The following is a 25,179-nucleotide window of genomic DNA, read 5'->3' as shown; positions in this document are numbered from 1 at the left end:
TTTTTGTTGACGAAGATTGCGTCTCGTGTATGTCCCTCAGTGTGGGTTGCTCCGTTGACTAGCTGATGTAGATTCATTGTCTTCAATTGTTTGGCTCGTGATTTCTGTGAGTTAGCAGATTCTTCATCAAACCAGATGTTAAAGTCTCTGATGATTACGAAGTGTTCCTGCTCTATAGCTAGGTTGGTGATGGCTTCAGAGAATATGTTGGTGACGCTTTCATCGTATGTTGGTGGTCTATATACAGGGACACATCTGAGGTTTGTTTTGGGATTTGCTATTAGGTGAAGGATCATGGATTCACAGTTTTTGATGTTTAGTGGTTCATCTGTTTTAATTTTCAGGTATTCCTTGTATGCTATTGCCAGTCCTCCTCCTCTTTTGTTTTTCCTGTTTACTTGTGAACACTTGAACTTGTCAGGGATGCAGTTATGCAATATAGTTTTGTAGTTGTCGTTTAGCCAGGTTTCAGTTATGAATAGGATGTCGATACCACCTTCGCATAGGAGGTCAGGTTATTTTGCATTGAGATGTTTGGTAAAGGATCATGTATATTGTTGTGTCCTTCCCCTCATGAACATTCGGTATTAGCATACTTGATCATGGCCCAATTGACCTTTTCCAAATAGATGCATTTTTTTGTTCGAATTCTTTAGGAATTTTGGTCAATTTTAATTAAATATAGATGTGGGGGAGGGTAAGGGAATAGGTTAAGGTGAGAGAACGGCAGGAGTGGGGGGGTTCAATGGGCCTTTCTCCCAGCTTTTTCGAACAAAAAAATGAACAAAAGAAATTAGGTCAAATCGGAAAAGGTGAATGATTTTCAAACAAATAGACTTAAACTGAACATTCTATCAGTAGTGCATTACAGCAACCACCTGGGGTGAACAAAGTCAAAGGGCCTATCAAATTTAGCAATGGATTTGTGGCATTTCTCCAAGGACAGGGATATTTATCTCCAGTCAGGATATCTTCCATGGTTGTTAAAAGCAGCAGTGTACTGGAACTCCAGATGTGAGAATTGGATGTTGGACCGCAGTCATTTTTCTTTTTCTTATTCAGAGTCTGTGGGGTGCCCCAGTGGTAGGCTTGTTTGCCTATCACCTTAATTGCCTGTCTCTCTGATTTTCCAGCCTGCGTCCTGATCTGGGTGCACTCACCATATAAGTGTTGCTATAGGATTGGTCAGAAATTCAGGATGACGCCTTTCCCATTTTGCCATGATAGGGTGCTTCTGGTTCAGGTCTGCTGGCAGAGGTCATCGATAGTCCTACTAACCACATTTGGGCTGTTCCAGATTTTATTCCCATCTCCCACAAAGATTTAATTCTGCAAGGTCAGTTATCACCAGAAAGATTTAATCTCAATCAGATCTTTCGTAGGGTTTTTAGCCGATGCATTCCAGGTCCCTAGAGACTCCTGGATGAAGATTACTCAATCCATTTATAACTTGTTACGGGCGTGCTGGGTTTCTGGGTGCGTGAATGGGCACATCTATTCTGTTTCAGCTCTTGCACTGGAAGTGATCAACATTCTCGTTTCCTTGTTTAAAGAGTGTATGGCATATAGAACCACTAATGGCTTTAGGTCTGCTATTGTCATGGGACATGTTTTGATGACATTTTAAACTGTAGGTACACACTTGTTTAATAAGAAAGGCCTTGTGGTCTGGCCACGTAAATGTTCCTCCTAAGGACGCCATGTTGGCTGTGCAAATTCCATGGTTCTTATAACACATTTCTTTCTATATCAGACTCCAAAATGTTGATAATAAAGAGTATTACCATGAAGGGTGGTTGCCATTTTTTATCATACCTCCCACCTACCCTCGTCCTGCTTTGTTTTGCTGTGGTCGTACGCAGATCGGAAGGCTGATGCTCACGAGAACAGAGATTCAGAGTCACTTCTTTGGTTGTCCTTTGGTTGGTTGTCAGGCTGGATCACCTGTCTAGTGTAGGCTTTGTTTCTTGTTTCTAATGGTTTAAGGGCGCTGAAGAAGAGATGACGGACTAAGGACTGCCTTATTTGTAGTGATAGGACACAGCCGATAGATGAAAGCCAGGCCTAGTAGGGTTAGCGACTGCGTCCGCTGATGTTTTTATTTGCTTGTGGGAAACTTGTTACAGTTCTGTGTGATTTCTTCTCCAACAATTACAAATTGGCCCATTACTGCTTAGAAGATTTCCTTGTGATGTTTTTCTTTCTTTCTATTAAAGTGTGGCCTCCCGACACATTGTATCCAACCCACCTCCTCCACCCTTCACCATCCTTATACACACCCTACATCCCTACATATATTTATTTTGCCACCCACAATGAAACCTACCAGAAAGTAACTTTCCACTTTGTAATTTGGGGGGATGAAACCACGGTAAACGAGCAATGCATAATTCTCTCGGTTGTATGTTTAATAGACTCTCATATTAGTGAGGGATGTTACAGGGGCCCTGCTGTGAGCATCCAGCAGGCCTGCAGAGTGCTACAGACATCAGCACTTTGGAGGCCCAGTGCCTCTGGGGGGTTGGGGCCTGCTCTGGACATCCAGCGAGCTTCATGGTGCTATGAGACACCAGCACCATCCGGATTGGAGGGCACAGCAAGGCATGCCCCTGACCATGCAGATCTCTGCCACCGTACTGGCAAAGGGTGGCACGGCATCAGGGTATGCAGGACTGTGCTTCCAGGTGTAGGCCTGCAGGGCTACATAAATGAGACACGGACTCAGTCGTTCCTCTTTGGGAGTCTGCAGCCGTTTTGGTACACGTGTCTGCAGGAGCGCCTTTTATTAGCTTGGACCATGACACAGTCATGGCCCATGTTAAAAGAGCAATACACAGGGGAGGGACACATTCCCTTAAACGGGCAGCACACTTGGGAGGGTCACACTCTACAAGGGAGAGTCCACCCTGTATTTACACTTAAAGTGAAGTGTTTCGTCCAGATATGGCTAAATATGAATGGGGCATGTCAGGACATAACCAGCAAAAGCGGCCCGCCATAGGACCCATCATCTGCAGCAAAGACTGGCGGTTTAAGCAAAATAATGTGCTTATTGGTAAAATGAAGCCAAATTCAGAAAGGTGATTGCGGGGGGGGGGGAGATGTTACCTGGCCACCCTCTTCCTGTATTCGCATCTGCATCCGTGGAATGTGGTAGTTTCTGGGTACCATGATCTCAGTGTTGCAAAGTGATTTTGTCTTAAGCACAGCACCAGCAGGAAACATAAATATCGCGCGTATGAATAGATTTCCTACAAGGTGAAGAGCACAATGGTGGAATATATTTCAATTAATTGCAGGCGCCCTTTTCTCAAAATGCAGGCCGAATTTAAAGAAAGCCCAAAGAATGTAAATCTGCTTTTGATGTTCAGTGACGTCTCCATTGTGGTTGTGCATTGTATGGCATCTGCAATGCAGTTGTGTTGCTTAAGAAGCACAATCCATACATTTTATGAAGCATTGGCATATGGCCCAGAAAAGATATCCTCAAATTAATTTTCATAGTAATTATATTAATTTTGATGTTAATTACTTCCGTGTCACTGGGACACCACTTTGTCAAGCCAAGGATTTTCTTTTACAAACAATTGGTATCAGATTCGTCAGTTTAATTTGTTTGATTGAGGCGATTTAACCCTCAGGGGTGGGCTAACCCTGCGGGTAATGGCACGCCGCACAAGTGCAAAGCGAGGGTCCCTTAACGTGTGTGGCAGGGCATTACTGGCGACGGTCACCCCGCCCTAAGTGTTATATCACCGTTCGGATCTATGTAATTGATACGCATGTGCTAATGGTGTGTTTAATAAAAAAATAAATGTAAAACAATCTTACCTTGTGACTGTGGCGCACCGTGGTACTTGCTAGTCCATTTTCTGTGTTGATGACCGTGACCCCCTTAGCACCCGCATGTGATCTATGCCGGTGCAAATGTGTGAGGCGGGAGCAGGGATGATGAACATGGCGCAGGTCAGCAGCACTCATGTGACTCGGAACGCGCCATGTACCAGAGAATATGGCCCACGTTCAGAGCTTCCTGATTGGCCAGCGCTCCCTTCTAGGGTGTTTGTGAGTTATATGAAAGCACGGAACCTGAAAGTAGGGCCCCCTAGTGGCATGGAGCCACCTTGACATGTTATGCAAAGGTAGCGTTATGAATGCAGCCTTGCAGTAAAATTGCATAAGTGACCCATAACACCAGTTACCCTGCACATAGCTTAGTTATCAAAGCGCCTATCCGTTGACATAGTTTCTTGTTTGTCAGTGACCTCATTGCTAGCTATTGGGCCAGATTCTCAAAGATCCGGCTCAAAATGTATTGCTGGATTTCGGATCCAGGAACTCAATTTGCAACCTTCATTTAATTTTATGTGTATGGTTGGTTTTTAGTGGTAACGAAGGTAGGTTTTCAAAGCGAGAGCGTTAGGATCACAGGTAGACACTTAACCACAAGACCACTTCAGCAGTTATGTTGTATCTCTGTGAACGAACTAGCTTGTTACAACTGTGCTCTGTAAAAATCAGGAAATATTGGAGCACAGCTTTTCAGTTTTAAAAGATGTCACCTTTTATACTCTGCTTGCAACATTATGGGAAACAATTATCCCTTGTTTTATATTCCAGATGTTAATATTTAATCTTCTGAGAGGCAAATGTGCTTAGGGGGCCGCCCCATAACCCCCCCTCATCCCTCCAATCCCTCTCCCCATTGTCGCTGGAGGGCTCCCACCGTAAAGTAATTCCCATTTGCAGCACTTAACTATGGACCGTGAGACTACTTTCCTGTGATGGTTCTTCCTTGACTCTTCTGTCACTGTGCTGGAGGCCGTGGTGTGTTTTTTTTCAGTGTGGTCCATTGTTGGTCTCTCAGGTTTCCATACGTACTTGATCAGCTCGAATCAAACTACAAATGAAGACGTAAGTATTCTGCTTCTTGGAACTTTTCCAACCAAAGGGAACCATTGCAAAAAATAAGCAAATAGGACCGGTGTCATTTTTAGGTCTAGCTGTAAACACGTATAGCTCTCTGATACAGAAGGCTAAATGAGAGTGTTCAAATAGTGCCCGCTTGCATACTTTCCCTCGTCCAGCCCAGTGGGTAAAGAACATACATCTTCTAATACAAAGAGAAGGGACACCGGGATACAATGCTACAAGGTAATTCCTGGTACAAAATGAAACTATTCAACCTAAACGGACCATGAGTGTATGTGTGTGGATAAGTCTGTGTGATGTAGGACAATAGCAATGCTTTAACCAGGGTAAAGAATAGAATTACCCTGCTAACAATTGGTATAATGAACCCAATTTATTAACATACAAAATATCGCCTAAAAGCTTACTCGAAAATTCTGGATAAGTATAAAGTGCAGAGCATAAAGTGAAAGACATACAATAATACAATGACAATATTCCGTATAACGGGTGGTAATGTCCTAATTATATTAGCTTCAGCCTTCAGGCCCTAGTTGTTAGAGAATCCTGGCCCTGCCTCTGTACACGTCACCACGTGTATGCATTGAGCATGATGTCTGTGCATCTTTCCTGTAACCCCCCCACCTCACCTCCCATCTATGTTTTCCCAGATTAAAGGATCCTGGTCAAGCAAAAGGGGTAAAGACAACTACAATCCATACAGTTACGGCAACATCTACACAAATTGCTGTTCTGCGTTGTGCGGTCCAATGCCCCCGAGGTAAGTGCCTGAAACTTCGTACATACCGTAGCCCTCAAAATGGCCATCATGTGATGGTCAAAATGCAGCTTCCTCCACAGGGGCCGGAAATATCCTGCAAACCACAATCACATAGCTCTCAACCATTTCTATGGCAAAGGCGGGTGAAATCACCCGATTTCGTTTTTGGCGGGTGAGACGCCCATTGGAATGAATGGGCGTCCAGGAGGCTTGGCGGATGAGTCAGCCCTTTACAAGGCTGGTGACACCCGCCAAAAGCGGCTGAGTTGAGAGCTATGTCAATCATGTGTGCTGCTCTCCCCAGTCTCCAGGGACTTGACCCATGTTGTCGCTGATGTCGGGTATAAACGTTCTTCCTTGTTTTGAATTGTTGCCATGAGAGAGGTTCATATACAGTTCAGCGAATAACAACCGCGGCTGTGCGTTTTTCCTTCCCTGGGCTGTCTTCCTGGGGAAGCCTGTGCTTGAAGTGGCTGAACTCTAGAAAGAGACGTTCCTGTCATAAACATCTCCTGTCACGCGCGCTGCCGTAGACCCGCATGCACTGCTCCTTCTCCCACCCCCGTTGCCTTCCCTTGAGTCTGGAATTGGAAATCCCACATAGGATAATGCAGCATTTATAAAGCGTTTTTCTTATCACCCTTTTCGCTACAGCATTTCGTTGGCTTTATTTCGCCTGGTCGGCGCAGCATCCCGTCCTCCTGGCCTCTGTTGCTTTATGCCACATGTTTCTAAATACTAAATAATAGGGACGTGTTTATTTGGATTTTTACGCCTCAGCTGTGTTCAAAATGTAAACACCTCAGTACAAAAATATGCGATTAGATTAAGGTGCCAATATCATGTTGGAAATTCCGCTTTGCTACTTCCAAATAGTTTCTCCTGGATCCAGTTGCCGGTATATGGGTTTTTGACATCTCCTGAACTGCTTTCAAGAAAGCCGTAGGGGTGATTTTTGTAAATCCCTGTGCACATCCCCACCCTTCCTGTCCCTGACCATATGTCTGTAGAGAGCACCATGAAGGGTCGGCTTTTTCTCTTTCTAATCATTACCCTCCTCACCCCTGATCCCCTTCGCCCCTCTTTCGCTAGCTCTGACCGCCTCTCATTGCCTCACTCCTCCTAGACCGTCTTTGCAGGGCCTATACCAAAGCCAACTCATGTAGCGCTTCTTAAAGTGGTCACTGTTTTATGCATTCGCAAGCGAAGCATGACAGGCGAGGACGGTGATACATGGTGTTGGTTAGCAGATGGGGAGGTTACAAAGAGACAAAGGTGAGGAAAGCAGGACTCACCCCTCTCCCCTTCCTTAAGGACATTTTCTAAAATAGAAAAAACACTTCATCAAGAATTTTCCCCCCTAAGATTTTTACTGAAAATAAACACAATATAAAATTATATTTTTGTTTAGGCAATTTTTGGCACTTTTGTTTGGTAGACTGGGTAATTCATTTGCCTAACATCTGGTCAAGCATAGCCTGGTCGAGAAAATTGGACTACTGCAATGCTCAGTACTCGACTGCTGCACAATCGGAGTACTGGGGAGCCAGTAAATAGGATCACCCCTCTACTGTCCTGAAGGATCTCCATTGGCTCACAAAGTGAGGTCAAAATAAATTCAAATTGTTAATCCTAGTATGCAAAATCCCACACAGCACTCGCCCTGATTCCTTCCCAAAAGATTAAACAAAAAAAAAACAGCTCAGTTCAGCCTTTCCTCTGCTGCCACCGGCTAACTTGAGGTGCCCAGATTCAGCAGAGTCCTTCAAATGGAACAGTTTGTAGTGGCCAGCTATATTACTTGGGATATATATATAGATCGTGTAGATTTGAAAAGACCAAGCATCTTTTTTATAGTTAAGAAAAACTAAAAACAAGATTAATTACATACCCGTGTAAAACTTACCAGCTCCCCACTCCTCATTTCTGTTGGTGATTGCCTGCCTTACAATTTCATTATCACAGTAGAACTTGAGTACTTGTCCTCTTCCACTGAAAACTCTATGGGACAAGAAAGAAAAACAAGTGCCCGGAACATGCATTTTGCCTCAGAAAGGGCAGCCTCCATATTTTCCATTAGAAGGACAGAAAGCACAACCAATTGCAACAAAGGCATCCACAAAATGTTCAGCAAATCAGAGTGCCAGAAGCATACAAAAGGATGGACTAATGGCACATCACTAAGGTGTATATGTAGAAACTGTGCATCTACCGCTATCCATACCAATAGTTTTTTGATCCACTAGACATTACTTAAGCAACATCTCTGAGCCAAAATCTACACATCAGTGGGCGTAAAAAAACAGAAACACCTTTGTTTCCTGAGCAGTCACCCGTTCCTTAGGGTGCTCAGAGCCACGTAATGGTGCATCCTCTAGAATCCTGCCTGGTTCTCAATGACAGCTTTCTCATTGCTTTGGAAGATTGCTCCTTTCAGCACAGTTTCTCCCTTTCTTTAGCCATTGGATCATCTCCAGGAATCCATAAGCGGCACAGCGCCGAGCATTGCGGTTGAAACTGGTAAATGTCTTTGACAAGTGTGACGATCCTTCAGGTAGTGTCACTTCTCCCCAGGGGACAACCACTTTCCATGCGGCTAAGGAGGTGAGGCTGCTAACAAATAGTCCCGCTAGCAGTGATAACACACAGGGGATCTCATAGAGAGGGGGATAACGATGTGATTGGGAGGCACGGCCCCTTTAATCTCGAACTTCCCAGGCTGACGTTAATGCCTGATTCTTCCACACATAAGCTCACTTCCGAAACTATGTGTCATTGTGAAATATCAAACCATCCTGATGTCATAGGTACAGGGACGAAGAAGAGCTTGAGAATTCTACAATCAAGCAGGACGAAGGCTTGATCAGCTGCTGGCAATTGGACTGACGTTGCGCTGGGGCCATCCCCGCTATTTAAACTGGACTGCAAAAAAGGACAGCGATGTGCTGTGTGGTTCTGGTATGGTGGAAGCTGTGATAGGTCCAGACGGAGAAACCTGTGACTGAAGGGGCCACATCGAAGCCCATACGACTGGATGTGGGTTTTCGGGAGACTGCAGCACGACATGTATCCAACGCTGTAAGAGAAGCAGCGCAATACCCTAGAAGTGTCTTGTGAGTTGGTTGGGAACTGGCATAGTGAACCTGGAGTGGATGGGGAAGTGGTGGCGCGACCTGTGGTACGTGGACCGTTGGGCCCGATAACGGTGCAGACCTCTTACCATACACTACAGCAGAGCCATGCAGTCAAATATGTAGAGAGGGCAAGAGACTGTGGTTTTGGCACGTCTTGTGAGTTGGTTGGGAACTGGCATAGTGAACCTGGAGTGGATGGGGAAGTGGTGGCGCGACCTGTGGTACGTGGACCGTTGGGTCCGATAACGGTGCAGAGACTGCTTACCATACACTACAGCAGAGCCATGCAGTCAAATATGTGGAGAGGGCAAGAGACTGTGGTTTTGGCATGACCGTGGGGCAGTAGCTGGCTGTGGAGAGAAGAAGGCTGCAGAAAAAACATGGAGAAAGAAGTGCAAGTAGAAAAAATTGGACCCACGACCCCTGGCGCAACTGGTGAAGAGCTCCCCCGGGAGAAGGTAACAAGAACAGGAATAAGTCCAGTAAGGGGCCAGGAAGCTACGGGATTATTGCTGAGAACTGTGAAAGACATTGGGAATCCAGCTAGAAGCAGGGAGTCACTATCCTAGACCCACGAGGATCCTGGATAACTATGTTGTTTGCTTTTCAGAAGTTGATGAAACTTTTATGGAAATTTCGTTTTTAACAATCAATTTTGAAATTATGAATGTTGGCCAGTCCACATATACCTTCTTAAAGTGGCATGGCATTTTATGGTATCAAGGGTAAAGCAAACGTGATATTTGTTATTACATGGCTAGACTGATCTACATTAGCTATGCCAGTCTCCATATACTTTCTTGCTGTGGCATGGCATGTTTTGCTTGGCATCATGCTGGAAATTATGAATGTTGGTCAGTCTAGTCAAGTAATAAAACGTATAATGTTTGTTTTACTCTTGATGCCAAGTACAAAATGCCATGGCACATTAAGACAGTATATGCAGAGTCTGCATATGATTTATTAATGCGGCAGGGCATTTTTTACTTGCCATCGAGGGTAAAACAAACATGGTAAGTGTTATTATATGGCTACCCTGGCCTACATTGCTAGTGTCAGATTAATTGACTTTCTTACTGTGCTATGGCATTTGTTACTTTTTCTTTGGCACCTAGGGTAAAGCGAACATGACTGCTCACGTGGCTCTATTGGCTTACATTGCTGGCTCCAGTCTGGCCATACATTCTTTGTTTGTCATGGGTTTTTTATGCTTGGCATCAAGGCTATAAGCAATCAAACATGTGATTACGTGGTGCACTGGCCTATGTTGGTTTAACCAATCTGGTACTTTCTGTGGTATGGCATTTTTTACTGGCAGTCCTATATGGTAATAGTGTCATATATTGGTGCAGCCTGCATGGACATATATGGGCGCAGCCAGTATGAATATGGTTTGTATATTGGCCTATGTTGGTGACTTGCATCTATCTGTTTTTTCGTGTGCTACTATACAATACTGATTGCAAACTCTGTTGCTTTTTGCCCAATTTTTTACAGAAAGCACTGTACAATGCACCATTTTCAAAAAAATGTTATTAATAAAAATTCGGGAGGGAGAACCCCCAACCATTGTTGTTTGGTTCGAGACCCCATGCTGCCACAGTCACCCACACATATTCACTGCATACATTTATGTCCACCCAGTTCGAAAATTCAACAGCCTCCAATACAAATACCAAAGAATTAGGAGACATTGGCCCTCATTACAACTGAGGTGCTAAGTGCACCAACTTTACCACCATGGTGTAAACTCCGTTTACACCATGGTGGATGGCGGATTTACCGCCCCATTACAAGGTGAGTGGGGCGGTAAATCCCCATTTCCCATTTTCCCTTCCCCATTCCCATTTTTGCCCCATAGGGCATAATGGGAGTGGGGAAGGCGCTAATTACGGCACCGTAAATTACGGTGCCGTAATTAGCACCAAGGTGTCTTAGCACCATGGAACTTAACGCCTGCAAAAAGCAGGCGTTAAGGTGGGAATCAGGCGTTAAGGGTTAACGGTGGCGTTAACCCTTAACGCCTGAGTTGTAATGAGGGCCATTGACAGGGAAGGAAAGTACCCATCAGCTGACCATAGTGCCAGCCTTTCTATCTACTGCCCAATAGAACATGTGCAGTTTTTATTTTCAAGCATTCGCAAACAATAAAAATGTCTTCCATATCTTGATGTCCTGCCTGCAGGTCTTGAAGTATAGTACCATCACCAGCTGACAATAATCTTAGGTCCACAGTAGCCAGTTGCCCTATCAGCTCCTTAAACAGATTGAATATAATGGAGATAAAATGGATACACCGGTCAGCCCAAAATGCACCAGGAGGCACGTGGCCTGTCCATCCTTTTTCTATCAAATCAATGGTCGAGGAAGGAGGCATTACGGTCTTGTTCTCTGATGCTCGCCTGGTACTTTTCCAGCATATGAACTAATAGGCAGATGCCCCCCTCAATACAGCATATGGCAAGCATTGGCAAGCACCTTCAGGAATATTTTCTCTGGGCAGCTTACACACCTGCAGCCTGAATGATACTGGGGCAAGCGATTATGATCCCCAATTTCTTGTTTTATTGAGTAACTGCCATCCTCTCTTTTCTTTCCCCGGAAAAAGGAAAAGTTTATAAGGCAGTAATTATTCACATTCAGAGCCCTTTCCCAGTATTGGCCCACTTTGCCAAAGTATTTCACTGTATAGGGATTTTAGGTTGGAATAATGAAACATTATTATTAATGTTTGCCTTTCCTTTCTGCTGTTCAAACATTGTAAGCTTAGTGTTTGCATTCTATCTTTCTGGTTTTGGTTTTGGCACATATGAGCTCGACCATGTGGTCATAGCAGTGCTACAGGGAAGAGAAAGGGTGTTGCAAAGCAGTTATTCTCCTTCATCACAGTCCTGCATCACCGGCCTTCTCAATCCTCAGTACCTTGTCGCAGTCATCTCTTCTACTTCCTTCACAGAACTTCTTCATCATAGTCCTTCTCTTTTGTCCTAGTCCTTCTACACCAGCACAGTCCCTCATCACAGGCCTTCTCCTTTGTCACAGAGCTTCTCCTTCTTACTCCTTCATCACAGTCCATCCTTCACCTTCATCACAGCCCTCCTTTTCATAGTCACTCTCCTTTGTTAGTCATTCTCCTTCATCACGGTTCATCGCAGTTCTTCTTCTACAGAGCTGTCACAGTTCCCCTTTCTTACAATTCTTCATCACAGTCCTTCTGTTTCAACTCAGTCATTCTTCTTCATCACAGTCCTTCTCCTTTACAGTCTTTATACTTCATGAATCCTCTTCACAGTCCTTCCTTCATCACATTTACCCCTTCCCTTTCAGTCCTTCTACTTTGCCACAGTTCACGTTCACACTCCTTCACGTTCGCCACAGTCCTTCATCTCAGTGCTTCTCCTTTGTCTTAGTTCTCCTTCATCACAGAACTTCTTCCTCATCAAAGTCCATTTATTTCATCAGAGTCATTTGTTAATTGTCTTTGGTCACAGTCCTTGTTCTCCTGCATCACGCCTTCTGCTTCATCACAGTTCTTGCCCTTTGTCACAGTCCTTCTCCTACCTCCCTTGTTCAAAGTATTTTTCCTTTGTCACAGTGTGTGTCACAAGCCTTCTCCTTCATCACAGTCCTCATCCTTTACCACACTCCTTCATCACATTGCTTCTCCTGTACCACAGTCCTTCCTCGTTGGCTTCCTTTGTCTCAGTCCTTCATTAGTCTATCTCTTTCAACACATTCCTTCTCGATTGTCACAGTCCTTCTTCACAGTACTTTTCCTTCAACACAGTCATCCTTAATCACAACCCTTCAGCGTATTTCTTCTCCTTCCCCAAAGTCATTATCCTTTGTCACAGTCCAGTTTCTTAGTCATAGTCCAACTGTTTCAGGAATAGTTTCTGAGACAATCACATTTCTAGTCTCCCTCCCTCGCCCACCTCTGTATCACTTCCTATATCTTTCCTTCTTTTCTCCCTCAATGTGTTCCTATTTGATTCTCTGCTATTTGTTTTCTTGCTTGTTATCTCTTTCTCTTATAATCATCACTTTATAAATAAGGCATAGCAATACTAAAACACAAGCAATACAAATTAATGCCATAAAACAACCCCTTTATCCCTTTCTCATAACTCTCTCTTTCTCTGCTTTAGCAATGCAATGCCTGCAATGTGCCATGTTCTTATGCCCTTGGGTGGTGTTTGAAAATCATAAAATCTTCCAAATAAACTAATAAATAAATTCTGGTTTTACGCTACATCTTTTCCCTACCTTTTGTTGTTCAGTGCCACAGTAATGTGCAAAAGAAAGGAATGCTACGGTAAGATGACAATGCACTGTTGAATCTAGCGATTAATGTCAGAGACAGCGTTGGTTTGGTTTGATTTGGTATTGGTCTATCGCTAACTTTCTTGTACATTTTGTTTGCTAAAATTAAAATTGCTCTTAACAACATTTTCTCTTCCCTCAGTCTCATCGACAGAAGAGGAATTGTGCCGCCGGACTCGCCACAGTTAGTGGCGCCCTCCAATGGCATCACATTGTATGGGGCAACGCAATCTCAGAGCAATATGGTAGGGACCATCCCATAGTGTTGTCCACCAAGATCAATGTGAATGCCCCCCTGCCTGCGCTTCATGTGTATTAACAAACTAACTGTCTCACTGACGGCAGGAGGTTAGAGAGACACTAACAGACGTAAAACTACAAGGAATTACGTTCAGGTGTCAGCGTTAGCTCCTGACAACAATAACCAGCACAGATGCTAACTGTGCCAAAATGGCCGCCTGCAGTGTTCATTTTCCTGATTCTGCACCACTCGCCAGAGAGCATGTGACAGGGAAGAAAGACATAGCACTTTTGTATTTAGTAAATCTTAAAGAAACAGTGTTGCCATCTTTACCATCGCAAAGACTAATCAGTGTTTTTCTGCTTAAAGATGGTAGATGCCTTTGTTTATTGTGAAGCAGGTCGGTTGTGATGAGTGAGAAAAGCACACGTTGAAAGTTATGGGATAATTCTCTAATTGACAGCAGCTTTGCTCTCTGGGACCCCAATGCCGGCAAAGCGATGCTACACTGGAGCTTTGAACAAATAGATTTGTATTCTTCTACCTTTCTGCAGAGGTGTTCCTGAAATTATATTGATGTCAGGAATTAAATGATGCTGGAAGTTAAACAAGTGACCAGACAAGGATGATATACTTTCTTGGCTTGCCTAAGTTAAATTGCCCCACAAGCAATACATGATGCCCTCAGCCTTGCAACAAGATTTTCTAACTTGGCAATAAGTGGATCAGTTGTTTCGTGGGTGTTATGGTGTTCATGATGCAACTCTGATTTTAAACACTAGGGGCCTGATTCCAAAAGATCTGAAGTGGAGCAGATCAAGAGATTCACAGGAGCAACGCAGATTTGTGCCTTCTATCAGATTCTTCAAGTCTAAAACTGGAGAAAATTTCGAGATTCCCGAGCATCTCTAGGTTGCCCTTGTTCAAATGCTTACCAATGAAGATTACTCATGCTTATAGCACAGGGAGTCTTGATTCTATTAAAGACATGGAGGCAGGCATTATGCTTTAACTCCTTTACTGCTCCCATCCAGCAGCCCTCAAATCTCAGAATTTGTTTTTTACAAACAAATTTCCAAATCTTTTCTAACAATTTTTATAACCATTTTAAATTCACAGGAAACTATCTGGGACATAACTCCCTCTCCCATGAGTCCTTTCGAATCTAAGGAGTTTCCACGTTAAAATCCAATCAATGAGAAACCTCCAGGCCCCCGATGTCATGTCCCCTGCCTGGGTCCCTTCTGCTTCTTTTTGATAACTGATCCTTAGATAACCTGAACGTTTAACTAAATCAATCCACATGAATTTCACCAAAATAACTCCAACGTGGACAAGTCACACAACCCATCCGTTCGTGGACTATCTTCTCTGTCACCGCCACTCCTGTCGAACTTCCGTATCACGCCTTCCCACTGTGTCTTCTGGTAATCTCTTAAGACAGGGAACATACCATTAGGGTGGGAAATACATCAAGGCAACTACTCGTGAAGTTATCCCTCCCACGCCTGTATTTCACCTTGGTGGGATAGTGCTTGCCTCTGTGTCTTTGATAGAACCAAGACTCCTTGTGCTATACACCTGGGTAATCTTCATTCTGTGTCAAGACGGGAGGCGAGCATTATGCTTGTTCAAAGCTTCTTACTACCGCCAATGCCAATGCAGATACCAGTTTAAAGTAAAAGGTCCTGAAAGTGGAGTCACTCGACCAGTCGGCCGCTCTGCTAATATCTTGTATAGAGACTCCCATCATAAAGCCTCTTGAAGCCATAGCCCCTCTTACAGAATGTGCTCCAAAGACTGAGGTATCTATACCCGCCAATGTCAATATTTCTCTACCCATCTGGCTATGGTGGCCACTGCTACCGCATGAAAAGGATTCATGCGTGCACTTAGCAACTGCGCTACGGCCTGTGGCCTAACTGTGGCTGATACCCGCTCATATTCCTTAACGCACTGCGCTATTCATACCATGACATTATGCAGGAAGCATGGCTCGGATATGACCTCCAAATTCCCTTTCGTCCGTCTTACTGTGTTAAGTACTACATCATCCGGATAGAAGACTTTCCTGTCAATCTCCAGGGCCCTGACGTTAGACACCCGCCTGCATGAAACTAGGCATAGCAACATAGCCAGTTTCCCTGATAGCTGCTGGTTCGACACTCTTTGTTACTTGGCCACCGTGTGAACAAAGTCCAGGACCTTGTTAATGTCCCACAAAGAGGTGTACTTAGCCGGTGGCGGCTGAACCATCTTGACCCCTTTAAGTAGCCGATCCATCGCTGGGTGCTTGCCGACGAGGGCTCCGTCCACCAGTTCATGGCTTGCGGAAATGGCAGATCTATAAACGCCTATTGTCCGAAATTCCTTCCTGCTCTATGATAAGGATGCTAGAAAAACCTTACTGCTTGCACCACTTCTCCCACTGCTGCCAAGCGGCACTATAGCTACTGAGTGTGGAAGGGGCCTGGGATTCTCTGATGAATGAAGCAGCCTGTTCCGAAATCCCTTGCATGTTCCATCGTTGCACGAAACTCTGCACGCCAACAGCCAGAGGCTCTGTACCTGAATTAGAGGATGAGGACGACCTTCTGGATCGGTTAAAAGGTACTCCAGCAATGGAATCCTCCTCGAGAAATCCGAGGAAAGTTCCATCAGAATTGGAAACCACGCTTGCGATTTCCACTCGGTCGCTATCACCACTACTTCCCCTTTCTCCCAACGTATCTTTGCCAAGGCCCTGGCTACCATGATAAATGGGGTAAAGGGGTAGTGAGTGTGCCCGGCCCAATTCTGTACAAAAGGGTCAGTTGCTTCCGCACCTGGATCCAGCCTCCAGCTGAAGTACTTGGGCAATTGTGCATTCAGCCGGGATGCAAGTAGGTCTGTATGAAGAGGGCCCCACAGTTCCTGGAATTTCTGAAACATCTCCCTCTGTAGTCTCCAATCGCTGGAGTTCCTCAAGTAGTGAGAGTTCCAATCAGCCACCACGTTCTGCGCTCCTGGCATGTACTCTGCTGCGATGGTTGCTGAGGCAATAGTGCCAGAAGTCCTTCGCTAACTCTGCTAGCATTCTTGATCTGGTTCTGCCCAGATGATTGATGTAGCGGACCACTGATATGTTGTCCATCCGAAGAAGGATGCAACATTTCACTTGGTCTTTCGTGAGTGCTTTGTCTGCAAAGGACCCCACTAGAAGTTCCAGGCAGTTGATGTGCAGGGCTAATTCCACCTGCGACCATCTACCCCCTGTCTCTAAGTGCCTGCACCTTACTCCCCAACGTGATCTGCTCCCATCTGATTCTATAACTAGGTCTGTTGCATCTCTGAAAATGGCACACCCATTCCAGGCCTCCATGTTGTGGATCCACCACACCAGTTCTGCCCGTGCTTTGCCATCTAATGGGACGAGCTGGTGGTATAGTAGACCTTTCTGCAGGTGTCTGATCTTCAGCCTCTGAAGAGCTTTGTAGTGCAAAGGGCCCGAAAAGATCACTTGTATTGAGGATGCTAGCAGACCGACTACTCTGGCCAGATTCCGAAGCTATATAACCTACTTCCAGAGAGCCCCTCTCAGCTCCTTCCTTATCGCTGTGAGTTTGGGCACCGAAGGTTCCAGTGTTGCCTTGGTGGTGTCTACAATGAAACCCAGAAACCCTGTATGTCTACTGGGTACTAGGTCTGACTTCTCCTGGTTTATAAGGAAACCTAGCAATGATAGGAGAGCATGAGTGCTTCTATGAGATAATCGTTTTTGAGATCCAGCCTCATTAGCCAGTCCCCCTTTCCGAGAAGGTCTTGGAGGAGGTGTTTCCGCCCCATCTTGAAATGCTGGTATAGTAGCCAGCTGTTGAGTCCCTTGAGATCTATCACAGGTCTCACCTTTCCCTTCCTGTTATCTAAGAAGATATTGCTGAAGTAATCCTCCCTCTGGGGACAGCCCTTCTTTGTAGCCCCTTTGTGCCTGAGGTGCTCCAGCTCCGCTTCTAATAATTGCACCTCTATCTGAGAAGATTGCATCGGCTGTGGGGGCAGAGTTTGCAGCGGAAAAACCACAAATTCTAGTCTGAAGCCTGCTACTGTCTGTAACACCCAGGCATCGCCTGATAGCGCGTGCTAACTGTCTATATACTAACTCATCCTCCCTCCCTCCAAAGGGTATGCATGTGGTATTGCTCTCACCTGTACCTTGGTATCAGTAGAATCCTCTACCTATACGACCTCAGGGCCCTCTTCCTCTGGACGGGAAGAAGGTGTCCTTTTGCCTGTTCTCCCAGCAGTGCTCTGGGTCCCTGAGATCGTCTCTGAGTCTGAAACTGACCGTGCCCTCGACCCCTGTAGCGACTGGTCCTGGCAAAAACACATCCCAGAAAAATCTTCCTAACGGACGACTAGCCCTTCTCTAGCGGAGTAAAAGTTCCAACAAACATATTCATCTCCTTCGCAAACAGACGTTGGGCGGTCTCTCGAGCCTCGTACATTGCCAAGTTGGCCCCCTTATTGTCGATCGCTTATTGTCGATCTTGAGCAGCCTGCTCCTTCTTCTTTCTGATGATAGTGTGATACCTAACAATAGCCTCCCCGTGTATTTAGCTCTCTCCGCGAGGACCATAATCATTGCTAGGGGACCTGCATGTTCCAAGAGCTTGTCTTGGCACCACTTCAAAGGTCTGTCCATGCCTTTGCGGGCATCCTTGGTCGATTTAGTTACGAAGCTGAGCATTCTGGGGTCCAACTATGGTGTGTCTGCTACAGTCCCATGTAGCTCGGGTCTGGGGCACTTAGCGTTCATGCGGTACCTAGCTTCTTTGTCCAGGGGCTTCCGCAAGCGCTGGGCCATATAGGTCGTCACCTTAGATGATGGTGACCACTTGGAGGATCTAGGATGTCTGATGGCTTCCATGTCAAACATATCAGAGGCTTCTTCCTCTGGCTCTTCCTGTATTCTAGGCCTCTTGGACAGGCCTGGCACTGTTGCCTGCCTTCCTGTAAGGCCTGCAGGCTCCTCCCCTATATTTTATACACCTGGGGCAGGGGGTAAGAGACTGGGCATTGCTGACTTTAGCAGAAAAGCTTCCTTTAGCTTCTGGAACGTGTCGGCTGCCTCCTGGGGCTGCTTTATACTCCCCTTGACGTGACCCTGTGGAGTAGAAGAGGTTGTGCTCTTCCGGGTCGCATGACTCCCCTGATTTTCAACCGTGTCTTGAGTGTTGTTGTTATTTTTCTTTATTGAACACTCCCTGTTGTGAGCTCTACTTCTGGTGAAAGTCTATTATTAATAGGCTGCTATCCTTTGTGCTTGTGCGACTGCTCGGTGCGCTCGTCTTTATTAAAATGGGCAGCTAGGAGCGTTATCGCATGCCACCTCTTGAGCATAGAGCTTGACGCGAGGTACTTTTCTGTAGGTATGGGAGCCGATGCTTCAGCATAAAAACCTTGTTAACGCCTATACTGGCATATTTGCGCTGCTGCTTCAGCATAAACACCTTGTTAACACCTATGCTGGCATACAGTCACGTTTGAAACATGTACTAGGGAAACATACACTCGTGCAAAAGCTCAGTCAAAGGCTGTTTGCCTCTAAAATAATAAATATGGAGCAAATCAATGTAGCACTTATCTGCTGGAAAGCAGCAAATATAAGAGGAAGGGATCCAGGAAGGACATGAAATAGGGAGCTTGGAGGGTTCTCATTGGTTGGATTTTGATGTGGAAACTACTTAGATTCAAAAGGAATCCTGGGAGGGGGAGTTATTTCCCAGACAGTTTCCTGTGGATTTGAAATGGTTAGAACAAATGTTAGAAAATGGTTGGAAAGTTGTTTGTAAAAAAAAGAATTCTGAGATTTGAAAGCTGCTGGATTTCACCATTAAAGGAGCTAAAGCATAATGCTCGCCCCCGGCCTTGACGAAGAATCATATTTGCAGAGGAGCCTCTCAAAGACGATGTAGGCATCTGAGATGTGCTGCAGGTTTAGTCTTTTCGAATCAGATATGAGGGAGCAGGTGCAAGTCTGAGATGCTTGTGGACATCTGCTCATTCCAGCCAATGCAGATCTTTGTGAATCAGTCCCTTGATATTTAAAAGAATGCAAACTGGTTCCAGTAGTGTGGTGGATAGGCTTCCCCTGTGCAAGTACCTAATTCATCAAAAAGAAACATCCATAACAGATATCTTTAAAAAAACATGGACATATGATGCTGTTTACTTCATGCAGCCATGCATTGCTGATTCCATTAAATGCAATGTGATATGCGAATCATTTTTCATTTAAATCCAGTTCAATACAAAGACATCATTTGAGGAACACAAACTATATTAGAGGAAAGCACATCCAAATAAGGAATGGATGAATTAATACATGAATTTGGTATTGTATTGTTGTCTGTGCCTGGAAGCCCACTGATACCAGCCATGAAGGTAGGAGCCCAAACCTCCCAGCACTTCCACTTCCATAGCGAGTACCTGAAGGGCACCGAATGGCGATCAAGAAAGGCTAAAGAGTGGAAATGTGGGAGCGAGGGACTGCAGAGAGGAAAAAGCAGGGGTGTAGTAAAGTGTTGGAAATAACTTCAAGGCAAAACAGTATGGATGTAGGGAAAGTAGGAACCGGCAGGGACCACCCACCTTGCAGTGTGCAGTCTTAAAGAGGTGGGTGCCAGGTGTAAAGGCACATGTGTGCAGGGTGGAGGAAATCAAACATAAATCAATTGAGTAAGACCTCAAAGCTAAATGTGAGTGAGTGAGCGAGTACGTTAGTGTCTGCATTCCTGAAGTCCACCCAACTAGATGAATTGCCACAAGGCCGGTTTTCACCCTAATGAGTTGAAACGAACCAGTCCCCAACTTCACCATGTATTAATACACAGTTAAGATTTAATGACATTTTGTAAATTGATGTTACCGCTTTCCGCCTTCGCTGAACTATATCAAGCTAGATAATTACTCTCCCCTCCGCGCCCCATTTTCATGTTGATGTGTTCCTCTATGATGTGTTCCTCTATGATGCATGCCCTTGTGACTTCATACTAAACCAGGACACTTAGCCAGGACTTTAAGTGGGCTGGGGCTAGCTGGGGCCGAGTCCCGGCAGTCTCCAGAAAGGGCTCCCGAGCCAGGGGCATGCTAGCTGCCAGCCCCGACTAGCCCCAGCCACGCCAAGACCTCAGGCAGCCAGTCTAGCGACTGCACGGTTACACAACCTGCCTGCCAGTATCAGCACTTCAGATTCCAAAAAAAGAAAAGGCATCTCCTTTTCTTTTTTCTAAACCGAAGTACTGACACCTGCAAGCAGCAGGCGTAACCGTGCAGTGCGGGCTGCCTGATGTCTATGTACTCAAACAGGAGGAGGGCTGGACTGCCCATCTCTCCTTTTGTTTCCGAGTAAATAGTCATCACTCATCATGAAGCCCCTTGGCTTCATGCTGGAGGAGGACTATTTACTCGGAAACAAAAGGACAGATGGGCATTCCAGCCCTCCTCCTGTTTCAGAGTACAGAGACATTAGCAGCAGGCAGACCTTTCATTCAAGGAGCCTGTGGTTAATGAGTTGCCTACCATGCGGTTCCTAAAATTAAAGGGCTGCGTGCTGCGTGCAGGCTGGGGCACATTGGTGTCACACCTTTGGTGCACCCAGCTCTACTTCTTTTACCAGACCTCCATTTTAGGGGAGGGGGAGCTCTCGTTGCGGGGGTGGCCTAAATACATATGTGCTTAGACCACACTCACTAACGAAAGCCCCAACGATTTCTAATCCTACTTACAGCACTGCACTTAGCCATGCCCAACGAGGGGTAATGCAGTGAGGTTGAGGCGACTTGTAAGGGTGGTTGTGGGATCTGCCATGAGCTTGCAAATGCAAGTAGCAGACCTGTTCTGCTGAGTGACACTGGAGCAGCATCAGATTTCATGCTTCACAATATGTGCGACTGACCAATACATTGAGTGCAATTGCCAAAATTCATAGGGGATGCTGAATGGCCGGCCATAGGATGCAATTATGTAGTTGACACAAAAGACTTTGGCCCTGATTCCTAGAATATTTTGCACACTGAAAAGTAACTTTGCGCACTTTTCAGCACACAAAACTCCTTTAGTCAATTCATGGATGTGACTATGCCTACACTTCCGGGACCTTGCAGGGACTTTGCGCAGGTCCGTCACGTCTTTGCGTGCCGCCAAACTCGTTGTGCAAGACTCCATGCACAGTGTGGGATGGGCCTACGCAAGAAAATAAATAGGGGTGGAACTTGCATATTCCCCATTCCCCACGCAGAATGAGGAAGGACAAGGCGTGGGCGTGTCACGAGACGGGCTACAAAAAGGAACCAAAAGCCCAGCAATGCGCAAACCCAAGCGTATTCATGGATCTGAATGCGCAACATCACGTTGGGGAAAGATGCATGCAAAGCTTGCGATCTCACCGCCATATGATAGTAGGCGCAAAGTCCCAATCCCATAGGAACAAACGCGCAACGGAGTCAGCGATTTAGGTCTGCAGGAACGTAATTGAGGTACCAATTGAAGTTACAGGTGATCGTATGCAGATATGCAGGCTGCAGCCGTCCTTACGGGGATCGCGTGCAGATTTACCATGGGCCAACTTGAGTTACGAGACATGTAAACCATTTTGACGGGTGAAGTTAGGAGTTACTGGGGGACTGTACGCAGTGTCACTGGGGTGCTGCCTTGATTGCGGGGGCCGGCCTGCATTGTTGACGGGGTGCATGATGGTGGGGATGCGGACTGCGCAAAGGTTGGAAAACGTGGCTGGCTCTGCTTTACGTGGGGGGATGTAGCAAAATAACTGCCCTTTTTTTTCCCAGCCAACCTATGATTTCATAGTTTTTAATTCCTTTCCCAGTACTCACTCTGAGTATTCCCTATAGGTTGGAATTTGTTTGGCCTACATTGCTTGATAAGCGCATGCTCTTCCTGTCAACCACTTGCCCCAAACTTCTTCTGCCCAAACGAATAAGTTACTAGTAGAGGTCTTTAACCAGACCCGTGCACAGACTATTTTGCTGAGTAACTTTAGGAGGGAAACAATTCGTCACCGGCCCCTCACCCCCGCTAGAGAGGCCTCCAACCTGCGACTTTTCAGATGTTTATGAATGCAGCTCCCATGATTCCACACCATTGACAAAGAACGCCAAGGCTGCTGGTAGTGGTAGTCCAAAGCATCTGGCGAGCCAAAGGTTGTAGACGTTAGCCGTACAGCATATGGGGCACTGATATTTAACTTTTGGGGCATTACATTTTTTTTTTAACACAAAAATGATATTTTAAGATACTTATGCCTCCTTAAATCTAATGAACCACTAGAATTCCTGCACAGTGTCTGTGTCCCCATTTTGATCTGGTGATTGCAAACAAGCTCTAACAAGATATCAATGTGCACAAAGAGTAGTGTTTTTTTTTAAAGCGGGCGGAAGCTGATGCACAGGCTGTATTTCGAAATTAACAGGTGAATCAGTTCACTCCATTCCTTTCTGATTATCCCCAGTCCACCCACCCTACTCTGTGTAAATAGTGAGATCCCCCCACACTGCTCACTCAGCCTACATCCCAGGCAGCGGTGTTGCTAGGTCTGGAAAACATCCAGGGCTACTCTAATGTTGTGAATGTCGGGACTCTGGGCTAGCTAGCCTTTTGGTTGTAGCCCCTGAGTTTCTATCTGGGGCTACAACCAAAAGACCTGGGGCTATATCCCCCTCAGCCCCCCACACCTCCCCAGCAACGCCTCTGATCCAGGATACCCAGTACTGAACAGAATTATTGCACGACAATAACAAGAGTACAGACACGCTGACATCAACTTGATGACTGCAAAGGTGCATCGAGTCGACTGCCCCGAAGAAGTACCCATGCTCCTAAATAGTCTACAGTAACCCACATATCTGCTGTATCACCAGTAATAACTAGGATGTCATCTCCATCCATAAGGCTGCCACCCCATTATCCTGTGTATGTGTGTGCACTCGTACTTGATGCCACCCCGGCATAAGTCACTGCCCCACTTAGGCCACCGCAGTCAAAAGAGCCAAGAGTCTGGACAGGCCACTGTGTTATGGGCCAAGATCCTAGCTGAACTGGCACTAATACCAGCATGGCCTGAAAGAGCGAGGGGAAAAGCACTGCAAGAGAGAAATCCCCCTTGCTGGAGGAAGGTTAGGTGACCAGCAGCTGTGGACTTGTCCACTTAAAGCACATTCAGTGTCAAAGGACATCATGCCACATCAAGGTTCTGATGGTGTACTGCGGTTAGTACAGGAATAAAACAAGGAACAACCCCTTATCATATAATGGCATAGCAACCCTGTTCTCAGGCTACTAATATATATGAGGTAAGGGAGGATCCCTCTTATTAGTCAAAGGTGGTAGAAAGATGTGTTGACTAGTACATTGACCTGGGGTTCCAGGTTGAGACTGCTGTCCATGAGTATTCCCATGTTTTTAATCACTGTTGAGAATTCAGGCTGGGCTCCCATACCGGGGAGCCAGGCGAGAGATGATTGTGTTAGGTTGTCGTCTCGTGGGGTTATCATTAATCCAGTTTTGGTTCAATTTAGTTTGCTATTGTTATTTGCCATCCAGGTGGTTATGTCGGTGAGGCATTTATTGTGGACATTGTCAGGATCGTTGAAGATAAGCTTGGTGTCCTCTGCGTAGTTGCAGGAAGTCAGTGTTTGTATGAGCTTCATTGGGGGGGGGGCATATATATATTGAATAGAAGTAGGGAGAGTCTTAACCCTTGTATATGTACATATACACACACAACCATAACTTACATCACAGAGATGTACACTGGAGCGTATGTGGAAGGACGGGAAGACGGTTGATGAGGAACTTGCAATAGGATCTGGAGCCCTCGATATTCCATTACATTCGATAGAGGAATCATAGGATTAATTGCACCCAATGGCATCACCCCTTGCATCCTGAGCACACGCCCTAGCAAATAGGGCATCGCTGTGCACTCTGGACCTCGAAGTACCTGCTTATATGTCATTTATATAGCACATTCGCCAAAGTGCTGTACATAGAACATGATTATATATAATTATTATTACCCATCTGAAGTTGGCCGTATTTATCCACCTCAAAAAGATGAACGGTCAAGCCGGCTCCACTGTGATTCAAACCTGTAACCGCAGATCACACTCAGATTGCAGCAGCGAGCGGTCAACTGCTGTGCTATCTTACCCTACCCGGGGACCCCTCGACTCGGTGCGTGGTTTTTCATAATCAAGAGGCTTCTGTATGAGTAGTGCCCCTGTGAAGATTAGTGTAGCGCTGCTTAATGGTATGCGATTCGACTGGAGCCCGCAGAACCCCTATCCAAGGTTGGACGCCCATGCCCTAATGGAAATAGGTTGTCTAGGTGGAAAGAAAAGCGAGTTGAACCACCAAGCACCCACTCAGCAGAGATTACTAAAAGGAACTTTGATATTTGTAGACTAACAAGCATGAAAACAATCTTTGATTAAACCGGAAAGTTGTTTCCTGCACTGAAAATCCTGGAAACAGACCATAAAAGAGTTAGGAGGGAAGCCAGAATCATATAACTGAATGATGAGAAAACATTAATCATGTTTATATATTCACATACTTAACTAGTGTTGTACAGATACAATGTTAAAATAGTGACATAAGGCCAAGTGAAGGTTGACTTATTTCTACCTTACTTTTTGATGGGCTGTGTCCGTCCTGACCCACCACATTAATCAATCACTCGTTTACAGTCAAGCTTATCACCCTGGCTGGACCAGCATGCATGGCCGTCA

The 25,179-nt window shown here is 45.5% G+C and overlaps 1 protein-coding gene across 3 annotated transcripts in view; it reads left to right on the top strand.

The window, feature by feature from the left end:
- Positions 1-25,179, top strand: part of ZDHHC14 (zinc finger DHHC-type palmitoyltransferase 14) — a 670,162-nt gene that overhangs the window by 635,316 nt on the left and 9,667 nt on the right. For all 3 annotated transcript variants that reach the window (XM_069607727.1, XM_069607725.1, XM_069607726.1), the window contains 3 exons: positions 4,812-4,914; positions 5,583-5,692; positions 13,292-13,394. In XM_069607727.1, coding sequence (XP_069463828.1) covers positions 4,812-4,914; positions 5,583-5,692; positions 13,292-13,394 — 316 coding nt within the window. The remainder of the gene's footprint in view (positions 1-4,811; positions 4,915-5,582; positions 5,693-13,291; positions 13,395-25,179) is intronic.

This window comes from Ambystoma mexicanum, chromosome 4q (assembly GCF_040938575.1).
Source record: "Ambystoma mexicanum isolate Mex_15411 chromosome 4q, UKY_AmexF1_1, whole genome shotgun sequence".
Taxonomy (NCBI): domain Eukaryota; kingdom Metazoa; phylum Chordata; class Amphibia; order Caudata; family Ambystomatidae; genus Ambystoma; species Ambystoma mexicanum.
The sequence above is the reverse complement of the archived record's forward strand: the minus strand, read 5'-3'. Positions and strand labels throughout refer to the sequence as shown.